The sequence below is a fragment of the Otolemur garnettii genome, unplaced genomic scaffold (assembly GCF_000181295.1).
Source record: "Otolemur garnettii isolate 467f Iridium unplaced genomic scaffold, OtoGar3 scaffold00092, whole genome shotgun sequence".
NCBI lineage: Eukaryota > Metazoa > Chordata > Mammalia > Primates > Galagidae > Otolemur > Otolemur garnettii.
In genome coordinates, this window is record NW_003852487.1 from 7,676,952 (window position 1) to 7,693,541 (window position 16,590).

The 16,590-nt window shown below is 38.1% G+C and overlaps 1 protein-coding gene and 1 non-coding gene across 2 annotated transcripts in view; one reads left to right on the forward strand and one right to left on the reverse strand.

The window, feature by feature from the left end:
• The window catches only part of ADIPOR2 (adiponectin receptor 2), a 66,650-nt gene that overhangs the window by 8,018 nt on the left and 42,042 nt on the right, over window positions 1–16,590 (reverse strand). Inside the window, exons 3-5 of the mRNA XM_003795472.2 lie at window positions 7,990–8,109; window positions 3,328–3,499; window positions 1–166 (exon numbers count right to left, since the gene is read on the reverse strand). Of these exons, the coding sequence (XP_003795520.1) occupies window positions 1–166; window positions 3,328–3,499; window positions 7,990–8,109 (458 nt within the window). The remainder of the gene's footprint in view (window positions 167–3,327; window positions 3,500–7,989; window positions 8,110–16,590) is intronic.
• Window positions 9,763–9,867, forward strand: LOC111727071. Its single transcript, XR_002774703.1, has one exon. It is a non-coding gene; the product is annotated as a U6 spliceosomal RNA (small nuclear RNA).

Below are 16,590 nucleotides of genomic sequence, written 5' to 3' on the forward strand. Positions count from 1 at the left end.
CCTTCTGAGTGGCAGTAGACTGTGTGGAAGAGCCATGAAAAAGAAAGGCAGAGAATGGCTCCTAAGAAAAATAATCCAAAGACCACCTTCTCTTGCAGAGGGGCCACAAAAGAGATGTTTGGGCGAAACATATAAAAGATCCCCAGGCACAGGAAAAAGACACAACCTAGGAAGAACACAAGAAATAGATAAAATAGCATCCTTTCAAAGAGACAGTGTTGATTCTGTCTTCAATCGTTCACAGCTGCAGTGATACCTGAATCAAAAGTTTCATGAGAAAAATTTTTCAAATGACTGAAGCTTTATCTAAAAGTTTTAGATAAACTAACACTGTTGGTATCATACATACTTCAGCTTCATAAACTGAATATACAGAATATTGTACTTTATTCATGTAAAAGCATAATCCAAAAAGAAACAAGACAGGGCTACTACATCTTAGAAAACTAAATGAGTCTATTTATACCTCTACATCTAGCATAAAATTTCATTTATAAAGTTTCTGACACAAACATAGATAGCTCAGCCTTCAAAGGTCCATTGTGCTTTCGTTTTTGTAATAAATTCCAATACTGCTAAACATTGCCAAGAAATACAACTTTCCCCCACCAACAGTTGTCAAAGAGCATTATGCTGCTTTTCCAGGCCTCATCAGCTGGCCCAAGTAGATTCAAAAGTTAATAATAGTAAAGCACCTGTTCAGGTCATTTCCTTGCCTGTTTCTAAACTATTCTTCTCCACAGTAAGATACCATTTTCCTGTTGCCTATAGAAGGACCACATAACACAAAGAGGGCACAGAAATTCAGAAGTTAAATCACATTTGCTAAGAGATTCTGTTTTATCTTTTAATTTCAAAATTACCCTCATATTAGAAATCAGCAACAAACTTGATTTGCTTCTCCATTCTACTCTCACTATACTAGCGGACAGAAACTTGCAGGTACCATAGAAATCAAATGTGACGTAAGAAATGCAAACTAAATGCAGTAAGGCCAGAAACTATTTAGTATATTCACAAGGTAATATGACCAGCACTATGATCTAATCCCAAAACATTTTCACCACCCCAATCAGAAGTCCTATACCTGTTGTCTTCCCATATTCCCCACCCTCCAAGCTCTAGACTACCACTAATCTACTTTCTGTAGCTATGGCTGTGCCTACTCTGGACATTTCATGTACATGGAATCACACATATGCTCCATTTATATGTGACCTTCTGTGTCTGATTTTTTTCACTTAGCAAATGGTTTCAAAGGCTCGCCATGTTGTATCATGTCAATAGAACTTTATCCCCTTTTATGGCTTAATGAAGTCCCATAGTATAAATATACCATATTTTGTTTATCCATTCATCAGTTAGTAGACATCACGGTTATTTCCACTTTTTAACTATTATGAATGTCCCTGCAAACAATTATGTTTATGTACACATTTTTTATGTGAACATCTTTTCAATCATTTAGGGTATATACCTAAAAGTAGAACTGCTGGTAACTCTTTTTTTTTTCTTTGAGACAGAGTCTCACACTACATTGTCCTCTGTAGGGTGCTGTGGCATCACAGCTCACAACAAACCTTAAACTCTTGGGCTCAAGCGATTCTCTTGCCTCAGCCTCCCAAATAGCTGGGACTACAGGTGCCCACCACAATGTCTGGCTATGTTTTTTCTTTTTGGTTGTAGTTGTCACTGTTGTTTGGCAAGCCCCAGCTGGGTTTGAACCCACCAGCAACAGTGTATGTGCCTGGCACCCTAGCCACTGAGCTGTAGGCACCAAGTCTGGTAACTCTTAACTTTTAAAGTAGAGGTTCTCAATCTCTGGGTCGCGACCCCTTTTTAACTATGTAAATACACTGAGACATTCGGAAGGTTGAGAATCACTGTTTTAAAGGAATTGCGAAACTATTTTCCATAGGAGCTGTCCCATTTTGCACTCCTACTGGTAGTATATGAGGATTCCAATTTCTCCAAGTTCTTGCCAAGACTTGTTATTTTCCATTCTCTTGATTATAGCCATTCTAGTGAATGTAAAGTGCTATTTCATTGCATTTCTCCAAGCATCTCAGTTGCAGCTCCCTAAATGAATAATGATAATAAATATCTTTTCATAAGCTTATGGCCATTTGTAGATCTTTTCTGGAGTAATGTCTTCTCTCAGATATTTTGCACGTTTTTTAAAATGGGCTGTCTTTTTTGTTGAGTTATAAGTTATTTAGTAGACCTTTATTAAATAATATGATTTGTAAATATCCTCTCCCATTCAATGGGTTGTCTTTTCATTTTCTATTTTTTCCCCCTTTAAAACAAAGTCTCACTGTGTTGCCCAGGCTAGAGTGCAGTGATGTCATCATAGCTCACTGCAAGCTCTAACTCCAGTGCTCAGTGATCCTCCTGTCTCAGCCGGCCAAGTAGCTGGTACTAGAGATGCATACCACCACCGAATATTTTTTTTTGTATTTGTGGCATTTCTTATTGCTGGTCTGAAACTCCTGAACTTAAATTATCCTTCCAGTTCAGCCTCCCAAAGCTTTGGGATTTACAGGTGTGAGCCCCCATGCCTGGCCTCTTTTCACTTTCCTGATAATGTCCTTTGATATATGTATGCTTTTTATTTTGATAAAGTCCAATTTACCTATTTTTTCTTTGCTTGCTTATGCTTTTGGTGGTAAGTTTAAAAAACTATCACCTAATACAAGGGCATATGGATTTATATCTATGTTTTCTCCTAAGTGTTTCATAGTTTTAGTTCTTACATTTATGTCTCTGATACACTTTGAGTTCATTTTTGTATACGGGGTAAGGCTGGGTTCCAACTTCACTCTTTTACACATGGTTCAGTTGTCTTAGCACCATCTGCTGAAAAGACAATTCTCTCTCTCTACTGTATTCTTTCTTTAACATACAATCATGATGGGGGAAAGAACTACAGTCCACATTCTACTTCAAGTTAAGTTGAAATTTAACTATGAATATTCTAAGTAATGATTGTGAAAAATCAGCTTACTTCTAATTAAATAATACCATACTCTCAGTGGGCATTAAGATGTACCATATTTTGTATAGCAATTTTTCTTTGGTTCAGTCTGAGGACACTGTCTGAAAACCTAGTAGAAAAAAATATGACTTAGTTGTAATTAAATCACAGTACAAACTAGGACAACCAAAGAATAAACCAGTGAGAAAATTCATAATTAGAAATTCAGAAAACAAAAACGCAACTCTCAAGACATTTTTAAAGTTCTATCCTTACCCTCAAATACATGAAAATAAAAAGTAATAAAGTGAATCATCAACTCGTTACACCACTGGTATCATATTACATACCTAAGAGATGTGTCCAGATGTTGCCTGTCTCTGTGTGTATCCTGAAAATGCTCTTAAAACAGGCTCGAAAGGAAGGCATTGGAGGCCGGTGTCCATGTAAAAGGAAGTCGTTATCCTTGAGCCAGTCTGGTAGTACATCATGAGGGATTACTCGCCACCGACCTTCCCAGACCTGGAAGAAGAATATTATCAAAGTTATTTTTTTTTTAATTTTTTAGAGACAGGGTCTTGTTTGTTGCCCACACTGGACTCAAATTCATGGGCGCCAGATATCCTCCTGCCTCAGCCTCCTGAGTACTTAGAACTACATGATTATCAAACATCTTTGTGATTTTAGCTGTCAATTTAGCAACACTGATCCCAAACAACTAGCTCTTACCATATTATTTTATAATGGGAAATAATTTATTTTTTATTTTTTGCAGTTGTTTTTTGGCCAGGGCTGGGTTTGAACCCGCACCCTCGGCATATGGGGCCGGCGCCCTACTCCTTGAGTCACAGGCGCCTCCCAGAAATAATTTATTTTTAAAAAGGCAAATACTGGCTCAGCACTGGTAGCACAGTGGTTATGGCACCAGCCAAATGCACCGAGGCTGGCAGGTTCAAACCCAACCCAGGCCAGCTGAACAACAATGACAACTACAACAAAAAGAATACCCAGGCATTGTGGCAGGCACCTGTAGTCCCAGCTACTTGGGAGGCTAAGGCAAGAGAATCGTTTAAGCCCAAGAGTTTGAGGTTGCTGTGAGCTATGATGTCACAGTGCTCTACCAAGGGCAACATAGTGAGACTCTGTCTCAAAAAAAAAAAAAAAAGTTTAGCGTGGCGCGCCTGTGGCTCAAAGGACTAGGGCGCCAGCCTCATATACTGGAGGTGGCAGGTTCAAACCCGGCCCTGGCCAAAAACTGCAAAAAAAAAAAAGTTTAGCAAACTCTGGACTCTGCATGTTTTAATGTCTCTCAACCTAGACAGCTGACACCACAGGGATCACTTAATCCTGAACTAACCTGCTTCTACTAGACAGAAAGATACAATAAAAAAAATGCCAGACAAATGGTCTACCTTCCTATTAATGTGGGCTCTCCAGTCTATTACCCTATAAAACAAGAGTCCAACAATGTATCAGCAGGATTCACCTTCAGACAACGACCTCTACCCCTGCCTCCCCAGGGGTCCTATGACAAATAACAGGGCTAAGCCATAGAAACTTGGCTCTCCCTCTCTACTAAGCAGAAAGACTATCTTACTCATCAGTTAATGTGCCCATTCCTTTCCTGTTCTCTGGTCTCTTACTTCATTGTGGACATTTGTAAGAGAACTGATCCTTTGTTTTACACCTCCTCCACCTCCTAAGGGAAGGAAGCGAAACTAATACTTTAAGAACAGATGCAGCCCTCTTAACACTCTATCCAAATGATCTCTCTCCCTCTGCTCCCCACCCCCTTCCAACTCAATACTTGGGCTCCTGCAGTTACTGCTGCTAATCTAGTCATTCCATGCTTGTTCCTAACATACAATAAAATGAAATAATGCCAAAAGACTGATCTAGATTTGTAATGTCTTCTACTAATAGCAGTACCACTTATTAAAGTAGCTATATGAGATCTTTCATAGGATTTTATGGATAGAAAGAGACCAAGATACCAAATTTTCTGCATCTAATTTGAATTTGGGAAGATCATCATTGAGATTAACTTTATAAAATGTTGCTACTGTGTTTCAATTTCAGAAAACTTTGTTTTCTAAGAAGGACAGGAAAACAGAAAACAATCTTTACATCTTCAAGGCAGTTCACCATGTAAAAACAATACCCCTGTGAGTGCACCAAAAGTGCTATTGTGTTACCACACACAACTATTCAGATGCTCCCTTTTATATTCAGAAAGAATATGCTGGGTTTCTTCTTTTTTTTTTATTTTCTCTATACATATACATGTGTTTATTTGGTTTCTACTTTTTGCCTTCACAAAATTAAAAAGTCTTAAAATTTAATAACAATAACAATGTTTAAGATGAGGACTAGAAACAGAAACCTTGTGAAGAACGAACAAAGATAAATACATTCAGAAAAGAATATGCTGCTGGGTTTCTTACCAGTTATGTACACATATAACATCAGAGTGATTTTTCCCATTGTTTTTAAACACACATTCTAGTGATCTAAATATTGAGCCATGGAGCTATACTGTCCTGATTATACTGCAATTAGTGATGCATTCAAAAGACATCGCACCTTTACTCTCAACTTGAAGCCACATACAGTCAGCTAAATGCCAATACAAATAGACATCCTCTACTTCCTGGAATAAAAGAATAGGACCACAACTTAGCCAAATGTATTTATTTATAAGATTGACAAAGACACAATCTACATCAAACATCCTAGCAATGATCCACTGGGTTTATGTTAAATCACAAAATGCACAAAAATAATATTTTTGAATAAACTACCTGGGCGGCTTGGCGCCCATAGCACAGTGGTTACGGTGCCAGGCACATGCACTGAGGCTGGCAGGTTCGAACCCAGCTTGGGGCAGCTAAAGAACAATGACAACTGCAACAAAAAAATAGCCAGGCATTGTGGTGGGTGCCTGTAGTCCCAGCTATTTGGGAGGCTGGGCAAGAGAATTGCTTAAGCCCAAGAGTTTGAGGTTGCTGAGAGCTGTGACGCCACGGCTCTCTATCAAGGGCAACAACTTGAGATACCGTCTCAAAAAAAAAAAAAACAACCTACCTGGGCACACTTTCTATTCCCATATGGCCTGGTTATGCTGATAAAATAGCAAAAACTAAAGTCTGAGAAAAAAGAGAGACCAAGACCACACTTGGAAACTCTAAAGACTTATCTTATTTCCCTTATTCCTATAAGAAAATCTTTTCCAAAAAGGAAGGTACACCAGCAAGGTCACAATACACCTCATTTTAAACTGTCTGTTTACATGCTTCTAATCCAAGAAACAGAACTCTTATGTCACTAGACATGGATGGTTTTCAAGTGCACTCAGTTGCACTGCTGCAGGCAATAGAGCCGCACTAGAGAACACCGTGTAACAGGATGCTTCTTCCAGAATTCTCTTCCAGCAAACTGCTGAGGGATATTTGCCACATTCATTTTTTCTTCAGTAAATCATACTTTGCAGCAAACAAATGCCTCTCCTTATTTATTCTGCCATTACCTGTTAAATTAGCTCTGAGTTCAGAAAGGGAAGACAAACAGGCACTTAAGTCAGATACAGTACCCCCGATCTACAAATTATTAAAATTCCCTAATGAACCAGACATTAAATTTTCCACCTTGAGGAATTTCTTCACAACAAATTTGCTTATTGAAAATCAAAATCTATCATTTGTATCCCTCTGTACTAATTCTTCTGCAATAGCAACCATTAGAATGGATCTATTGTTTGCTTGGCTTTTTCTTCACCAATTTTTAAACACTGATTAAAATTTCTAGGACTCCAGACCCACAAATGTTTTATGCACCGCCCCCAGCCCTACTGGGCCCTTGGTCTTGGAAGGAATGTCGAGATATCTATGTTCACATCAGAATGTTCTCTTCTCATCCCTCAATCTAAAGTACAGTATTCTAAGTTAGCTGACCCCAATTATTTCCAGCATCACTATGAATCTAAGAAAACCCAAATTTAACTTTTGGGATCTAAGACCATGTGCATAAAATGTTTTGGTTTCATAAATCCCATGAAAAGCTAAATGTCACAAAAATTTCTCTCTAAATAATCAAGAATTCTCCAGAAATGTTTAATAAATGAATTTATATACACATACACACTGACTGACTTATGTTAGCTATGATCATATCTGTCAGGACCCTTATTAATCTGATTACCTATCAGTGTCTCAAATTTCTCTAAGCAAACAAACTCAATTCTAGTTACCATTTGAGGGGGAAAAAATTCCATAATAGATCCTAGGGAATCAGACAACAAATTGGAAGAAAAATCTTAGAGATAGAAAACATACCAGCTGTACTGAAAATAGCAGATGTGCAGGAAAACTGGCAAATTTTTATCTCAAGAGTAGTTTTATTACCCACAGAATCCCTAGGAAGAATAGATCGTTTGCCATTGCAGTCAAACAACAGAACAGATTCAAGGGATGGTATTGGGGATGGTATTTTAATATAGTAGAACCTCCATAATTAACCACCTCCCTACACTGACCACCTCAAGTTGATCTAATTTTCACAGACCAGACATGTACATGTTAGTACAGTAGGCCTAGTTTCTTATTTTGACCACCTCCATGTATTGACCAGTTTGTTACAGTCCCTTGGGTGGTCAACTTACAGAGGTTCTACTATTGTCTTCAAGATTGGTCAGGCACCAATCACGTCCAATTTTGTTTCATCCTGTCCTGTCAAAACTATCAGTATGACATTTACCCTGTTAACCTGTATCAGTAGAAGGTTTGTTTCCCAATTCGATATTCCAGTTTGATTAGAATTTTACTATAGCTATTACAAGCAAACAAATGTCTTATGTCTTGAACAGGTTAAAGTCATGAGACTGCCTCCGTCCTACTTTGCCACATATTTTCCCCATAGCCAACCAAAGGCTAAGGTACTCCCACTCTCTTTAAAGGTTTCTGTTTAGGAAGGGTTAAATAATATAGCACAAACATGGTAAGAAATTGCAATCTTACCTTACAGACAAACTCCTCCATTCTTTCCATAGCATGATGGGCTTGTAAGAGAGGAGACATGCCCATAAACCCCTCATCTTCCTGAGAAGCTTCATCACTGCACTCTTGTTCCTCAGAGCTCTGCAAGGCAAACACAGAAATAATTAAGAACAGACACCAGGAACCAAATGATACAATCAATACAGTTTTCTTCCAGAATTATAGTAAAATTTTTAACAAAACAAGGTCTCAGATAAAACAATATAGCAAGTAAAAAGTTAGATTACAGAATTATCAGTATTAAAAAACGAACATGGCTTGGCGCCTGTGGCTCAAGTGGCTAAGGTGCCAGCCACGTACACCCAAGGTGGCGGGTTCGAATCCAGCCTGGGCCCGCTAAACAACAATGACTGCTGCAACCAAAAAATAGCTGGGCGTTGTGGTGGGTGCCTGTGGTCCCAGCTACTTGGGAGGCGGAGGCAGAAGACTCGCTTGAGCCCAGGAGTGGGAGGTTGCTGTGAGCTGAGATGCCAGGGCACTCTACCCAGGGGGACAGCTTGAGGCTCCTGTCTCAAAAAAACAACAACAACAACAAAAAAAAACCGAACATTAGCTCACGCCTATAATCCTAGCACTCTGGGAGGCCGAGGCGGGTGGATTGCTTGAGCTCACAAGTTCAAGACCAGACTGAGCAAAAGTGAGACCCTGTCTCTACTGAAAATAGAAAAAATGGAGGCAAGAGGATGGCTTGAGCTTGAGTTGGAGGTTGCTGTGAGCTATGACACCACAGCACTCTACCCAGGGCCAAAGTTTGAGACTCTGTCTCAAAACAACAGCAACAACAACAACAACAACAAAAAACACTAGTCACTCAATTCATCTCTGACAGATGAATGAACTGTCTACTAAAATAGTGCCCAGGGCCAGTTAAAACAACCAAGACAACTGCAACAAAAAAAATAGCTGGACACTGTGGTGGATGGCTGTAGTCTCAGCTACTTGGGAGGCTGAGGCAAGAGAATCACTTGAGCCCAAGAGTTTGAGGTTGCTGTGAGCTGTGATACTACAGCACTCTATCCAAGGTGGCAGCTTGAGACTCTGTCTCAAAAAAATAAATAAATAAATAAATAAATAAAGCAGTGTCCTATGTTTGTTTCAGTCTAGGAAAATGGAGCAAGAAGTGACAATCTGGTAAGGTCTTAAAATTTAAGATTTCTGCTTCCAGACCAAGCCTCATACAGTTTAGAAAGAGTGATACTGTGAGCAAGGCAATGAACTAGGAGTCAGGAGACCCAGGTAGTAAGACCAGTTATACCACTAATACTAATGGATCTTTCCTGCATGCAGGTTAATCTCATTTATATCTAAACGGAGGTGTTTAAGCAATCTCTACAGTCTTCCACAGTTCTAAAATTCTTTGATTCTGTAATTCAATGAGTAATGACAGTGTGAGAGCCCTAAGTCCTAACCAAGAGTCTGCTAAACAGTACTGCTAATACGACTGCATGAAGAAGTGAACTGGTACTGTAGCTCTAATCAAAAAACTAATTGGTAAGAATTAACACAGAAAGACAAAACATAATCTACCACACTTTGAACTCGAACATATTTAAAAAGAAATGTTTAAGTTTTATTTTCCTACTCCTCACTCTACAAGATATTAACCAGATGTTCTGATGCAGCATGTGAGACATGTTATGCAGTCAATCTCTCAATTTATTTAAAAAAGTATGTTTTTCACAAAAACCACCTTGAATTTGCCTCCCTCCTGTTCCTACCAATAAAATATCCTCAGCTGTGCTCACTTTGGCAGCGGGTAAATTAGAACAATAACAGAGAAGATTAGCATGGCCCCTGCGTAAGGATGACACACAAATTCATGAAGTGTTCCATGTTTGTGTGAACTAAAACTTAGACTTTAACTTACAAATGCAAACAATGTAACCTAATTTTGTAGTACCCTCATATTAATTGGAATTTTTTTTAAAAAAGAAATATTAGGGCCGGGCATGGTGGCTCACGCCTGTTGTCCCAGTGCTGTGGGAGGCCAAGGCAGGTGGATTACCTGTGCTCAGATTCGAGACCAGCATGAGCCAGAGAGCCAGAGTGAGACCCCGTCTCTACCAAAAATTGCCGGGCGTTCTGGCAGGCACCTGTAGTCCCAGCTACTTTGGAAGCTGAGGCTAGAGAATCACTTTAGACCCAGGGATCCAGAGGTTGGCGGAGGTTGCTGTGAGCTGTGATTCCATTGTATTCTACTGAAGGACACAACGTGAGTCTCTGTCTCCATAAAAAAAAAATAATAATAATAAATTAAATAAAAGCAAAATTTAAAAAAAAAGAAATATTGGAAAGTGAAAAGAAATATCCTCAGTTTTTGCTTACTTAAAATTTGCCTATCTATCCTTCAATGCCTAATCCATTCTATTTCTTGCTTAAAACCCTTCCCTTAAGGCTCGGCGCCTGTGGCTCAAGTGGCTAAGGCGCCAGCCACATACACCTAAGGTGGTGGGTTCGAATCCAGCCTGGGCCCACCAAACAACAATGACGGCTGCAACCAAAAAATAGCCGGGCATTGTGGCGGGCGCCTGTGGTCCCAGCTACTTGGGAGGCGGAGGCAGGAGACTCGCTTGAGCCCAGGAGTTGGAGGTTGCTGTGAGCTTTGATGCCCCTGGCACTCTACCCAAAGGGGCAGCTTGAGGCTCTGTCTCAAAAACAAAAACAAAAACAAAAACCCTTCCCTAACTACTTTAAACTAGTGTTTCTCAACCTTTCTTTTATTACTATCATTCCCCACCCCAGGAGTGTTTTTAGACTGCCACCCTCAGCCCCACGAAATTTTAACAACACAGATACACCTGTGGCCCTGTGTATGTGTATTGTGTATATGTACGTGTATGTGTATTGTGGCCCTTTCTAGGGCTACAAACCTTAGTACCCCCACCACCACCAAGAACTAATTATCACCAGAGAATGTATGCCCTACCTAACCCAAACTGCCTCGGTTCCTGAACTTTAGCACTCAAGTCTCTGCTAAAGCTTTTCATTTGACAAGAGCATCTGATTGCAGCTCTTGTTTCCCTGGCTTATGGTCTTTTATTTATTGTTTGGTAGAATTTTACCTTTTTAGTATGTCATTTCCCAAACTAGATTTTAAGTATCTGTTTTTCTTCTTCCCCTAGGCTCTTAAAATATACTTACACAGTGTGTAAATTAATAAATGCTTTAAAAGATTTAATAGTAAGTTAAAAAGAACTGTGCCTAATTAAACACAAAATAAAAATGATAAAATTTAAAGTACCAATTATGTGAAAACTGAAAAGAGGCACCAGCTTAAAATGATCAGATTTTAAAATATAAAATTATATGTAAATATAAAATAGTTCAAATATTAATACAGTCAACATGTATTTGATTCTTTACAAAGAGGAACAAAAATAAAGATTCAATCTTTATTCTCATACAAAAAAATTATGTCAGCAATATCTGCAGACAAATAAGTATATAAAACAGAGCTATGGTTCAATGCTTCCTATTCTATCATAAGCTAAACCCACTGAAAACCGAGGCTGGCAGGTTCAAACCTGACCCAAGCCAGCTAAAACAACAATGACAACTGCAACAACAAAAAATAGCCAGGCACTATGGTGGGGCACCAGTAGTCCCAGCTACTTGGGAGACTGAGGTAAGAGAATCACTTAAGCCTAAGAGTTTGAGGTTGCCGTGAGCTATAATGCCATAGCACTCTACCGAGGGCAACACAATGAAACTCTGTCTCAAAAAAAAAAAAAAAAAAAAGACACTGAAATTGCGATCTGAATCAATGGGACTACTTAACAATCAATAATTTGGGTTATCACGCTAATTGCAGTTGGATCCATAGAGGATTATTAATAGGAAAATGTAAGTAAGTGAGACTCAATGGCAAAAGAAAGGACATTTCCCTCCCTGAGCCATCTGTTACAGAATGAGGATAGGATGCCTCTTTCAAAATAGGCACTCACTATGGTATCTATCTGCAGGAAAGAGAGAAGAATTGTTCAACCAATCACAGGGAGGGAAAAGGAACAAGGACACTTGCTGCTGGGAAAGGAACAGCTTCATGTCCTTAGCAGTGCTAATACATGTTTGCTGAAAGAAAACAGAAGTACACTCAGAATGCAGAATGTGTGGTCTGGAATGACAACAGGCAGGAGCCAACAGCACTGTTTATTAGTGCATCAAGCATTTATTAAGTATATTTTAGGAAAAGGTGGCTTACTATAATGAATTTAGAGCCAGGTGAAGACAAATAAACCTTATGTACTGATACAGTATGTAATCTTAAATAAGATTACATAAAAATCGTTCTAAGTATCAGTTTCCGTATCTGTAAAATGATAAGGAAACTTACCATTTATAAGTACATGCTTTAACAATACCGTACCTACGCTGCAGTTCTACCTGATAGTCAAAGACAATGAATAAAATGAAGCTACCCTAGGCCTAGGATTCAGAAGGTGATAAAAGATAAACTTTATTATTATAATGATGGGCTAAGTATTAAGTATATTAAGGTAAGCATCATATCCTAGTGGAAAAGACACAGATAATGTAAATAAGTAGCTACAGCAATGAGTTTAGAGAACTATTAAGAATAAGGTCTGATTGTGAAGAAAAAACAGTTCGCTTTGGCACAATTTATTATGAAGTTAACATCTGAACCAAGCCCAGAAAAATGTGTCAGAGTTCACCAGTCAGGCATGACAGTGGAAAGGCATGTCAGGAAAGGTAACAGCATGTATTCAAAAACACTGGAAAGAAAAAGCATGAAACAAAGAATATGGTAGTTCAGCACGGCTGCAGCAAAAAAGGAAATACGATGTGATGCAAAGAAAGTATGAAAATGACCCAAATGCCCATCAAATAATAAACAGATAAAGTATGGTATATACATATACAATAGAATATTAACCATAAAAAGAAATGAAGTTCTGATACATGTTGTCACATGAACAATCACTGAAAATATTTTATGAAATAAAACATGCCACACTCAAAGAACAAATATTGCAAAATTCCACCTATGTGAAATATCTAGAATAGACAAATTCACAAGAGACAGAAAATAGATTTGAGTTTATCAGGGGCTAGAAAGGGATGAAAAGTAATTTCTTAATAGGTACAGAGTTTCTGTTTGAGGTGATGAAAAATTTTGGAAATAAACAGTGGTAATAGCAGTAATGGTTACACAACATGTGAAAGTACTTCATGCCACTGAACTAACTGTGCACTTAAAAATGGTTAAAATGGCAACTTTTATGTTACAGGTATTTTACTATAAAAACAAAAAAGGAAAAGGTCCATAGTAGCATTATTCATAATAGTCAAAAATCAGAAACAACCGAATTATTTGCCAATAAGAGAATGGATAATTATGTGTGACATATCCGTATAATTAAATGCTTACTCAGAAATAAAAAAGATATTGTTATATTCAAAACCACCCAAATGAGTGGCAAATACAAGTGTGAGACACAGAGTGTGTATTGTGTGATTACATTTATATTAAGTTGAAAAACAGATAAATCAAATCTACTGTGATAGGTAGAAGTCAGAAAGTGGTAATTTCTAGGGGTAGGGGCAGATTACTAACTGGAAAAGGGCATAAGAGAAGTTTGCAAAGTGATGAAAATGATTCATACCTAAGGCATCATAGGGCTATAAATTTAATCAAGATTTGGGTATTAGTGTTTATCCTTCAGTAAAATGTTATCCATGTAGATTATTCCTCAATAAAATGCTTTTTAAAAAACCAAAGGGGAGGAGTGTTACAGAGGAGATACAGTTACCACCTCTTTAAAGGCTTTCAATAATAAGGGACTTTAGGCAGTAAGGATATGGGAGTTGGGGCAAGCTGAAAATTATTATATTTGCATTTAGAAGGCCAGGTGTGCAGGCTCACACCTGTAATCCTAGCACTCTGGGAGGCTGAAGCAGGTAGATCACTTGAGCTACAGAGTTCAAGACCAGCCTGAGCAAGAGTAAGACCCATCTCTATTAAAAATAGAAAAACTAGCTAGACATTGTGCCAGGTGTTTGTAATCCCAACTATTCCAGAGGTTGAGGCAAGAGGATCTCTTGAGCCCAAGAGTTTGAGGTTGCTATAAGCTATGACGCCACGGCACTCTAGCCAGGGACAACAGAGTGAGACTGTGTCTCAAAAAAAAAAAAGGAAAGAAAGAAAGAAATGGAAAAGAAAGGATGCTCACTTAATATCTCATAAGTTATATGAGAAGGCAAGCAGTATTTAAACTACTCATTGCTAAGTTTAACAAACACTTGATCCTCAACGCTTTTTGTTTTAAAGTATAATAAAATACTAGCTTTGCTATTATTTTCATTTCCTTATACATTTTAAAACTGACCATTTTTAATGTCAGAGGACACTTCCCTCATTGATTATTAAAACTGTTTTGTGTGGTTTTGGCTTGCACAGTTGTTTTCACTGTCCTGCACTGCTATGCCAAGCAAGGCCTGCCTGTATTTGTTTTGATCTTTTGGTCCTATGTCATTTGTTATCCCCCAAATCCACCACTTTTCTAACTAGAAAACGATGTGAATGTGATGGATAGAGTATGAACTTTGGAGCTCTAGGGACATGAATTGAACTTTTGACTTTAGCAGTTTGTAGATGTGTGACCTTGAACAAATCATCCAATCTCTGGTTCCTCTTGTATTATGGTAGCCATTTAACGAATACATTTTAAATTGTTCAAATGAACGCTTACCACTTAGTCCTGGCACTAGTAAACACTTATTCTTAAAATCTTTCACAGTAAAGAAATAAATTTTTTCTAGTGTAAATTCACAATATTGTGCTATTCCATATGTAATTCAAGATGTGTAGACTCTGTCAATCATTCTTTAGATCAATGTTTCTCAACTATAAATTCACAATACTGTGCTGTTCCATATGTAATTCAAAACGTGTAGACCCTCTGTCAATCATTCTTTAGATCAAGGTTTCTCAACCACTACTGACATTTTGACTAGAAAGTTCTTTGTTGTGGCTACGCATTATAGGATGTTTTAACAGTACCCTGACCACTCCTCACTAGATGCCAGTAGCACTCTCCCTGCTTGTGACAGGTAAAAATGACTCCAGATGTTGCTAAATGCAGGAGTGCGAAGGATGAGTTTGTATAAAATTGCCCCTATGTGAGAACCACTGCTTTAGACTATTTAAGTATCTTTTTAATTAACGTTGCCTTTTCTCTGTAGCCACCGCAACAGTTTCTAAATGCAAATTTTTACTTTATTTTATTTATATTGTATTTTATTATTCTATTTTATTCTACTCTATTCTATTCTTGTGGCATAGTCTCACTCTTATCACCCTGAGTAGGTGTTGTGCCGTCATAGCTCACAGCAACCTCAAACTCTTGGGCTCAAGAGATTCACTTGCCTTAGCCTCCGAGTAGCTAGGACTACAGATCCCTGCCACAATGCCCAGCTAGTTTTTCTATTTTTAGTAGAGATGGGGTCTCACTCTTGCTCAGGCTGGTCTTGAACTCTCTAGCTCAAGTGATCTATCTGCCTTGGCCTCCCAGAGTGCTAGGATTAAAGGCATGAGCCACCTCTCCCAGACAGTAAGCATCTTTTCTATGCGGTAGTAAACAGATATACTCTTATGTTGACAAGTTCACTTTCACTAAATTCTTCTGTTTGTACATCTAGAATTTCTTCAATGATGGCAGCGTTAACATCTCCACAGACAGCTATTTCATCTATTAACTCCATTTATGTTTGATTTGACTTTTACTTCAAATATTATCGTTTTCATTTCTTTGTTTCACTTCTGTCTTTGTTGACTAACTCCCTCTTTTGATTCCATTCTTACAAAAAAGTTAAAACTTTATTACTGAGAGACAAGGAAGTGACATAACAATGCCCTTTTTTGTCTGTACATTAACTAAATATCAAATGTGCAGTAACCAAGCAATTACTGACAGCCTTTGAAAGAAGTAGCATGATTAGCAGCTGATCATTAGGCACATTTATTTGCACAGTATCCTGAGGGCTGAAAAAACTAACAGAAAAGTTTTAAATTGTACATAGTTATTGTACACGGTACACATAACTGAATTATGAACTGTATTTTTGAGAAATTGGTGTTAAGTAAACCATGATACCTGAAATGTATGCATACTGGAACCTTGCAAAGGAAGGGCTGCCTAAATGCATTTTCTCCTTCCATCTTATACAACTGCCCTTTCTATCCAAAATGATGCTTCTAAAAAAGCTAATTTCAATTCAGCAGAATACTAGCCTATGTGTAAGGCAAGAATTTCACTATAGATTACATTTCTAAGATTTGTAACTACATCTGGCTTGTGGGTATTTTTATTAATAAGTATTACCAATACTAATACAGTGTATGATATGAGGCAGAAAATAAAACTGGTAGTCAGAAATATTTATTTTGTAAAAATAAATACATTTTTTTTTTCCGAGACAGAGTCTCACTTTGTTGCCCTGGGGTTGAGTGCCGTAGCATCATAGCTCACAGCAACCTCAAACTCTTGGGCTCAAGCGATCCTCTTGCCTCAGCCTCCCAAGTAGCTGGCACTATAGGCGCCC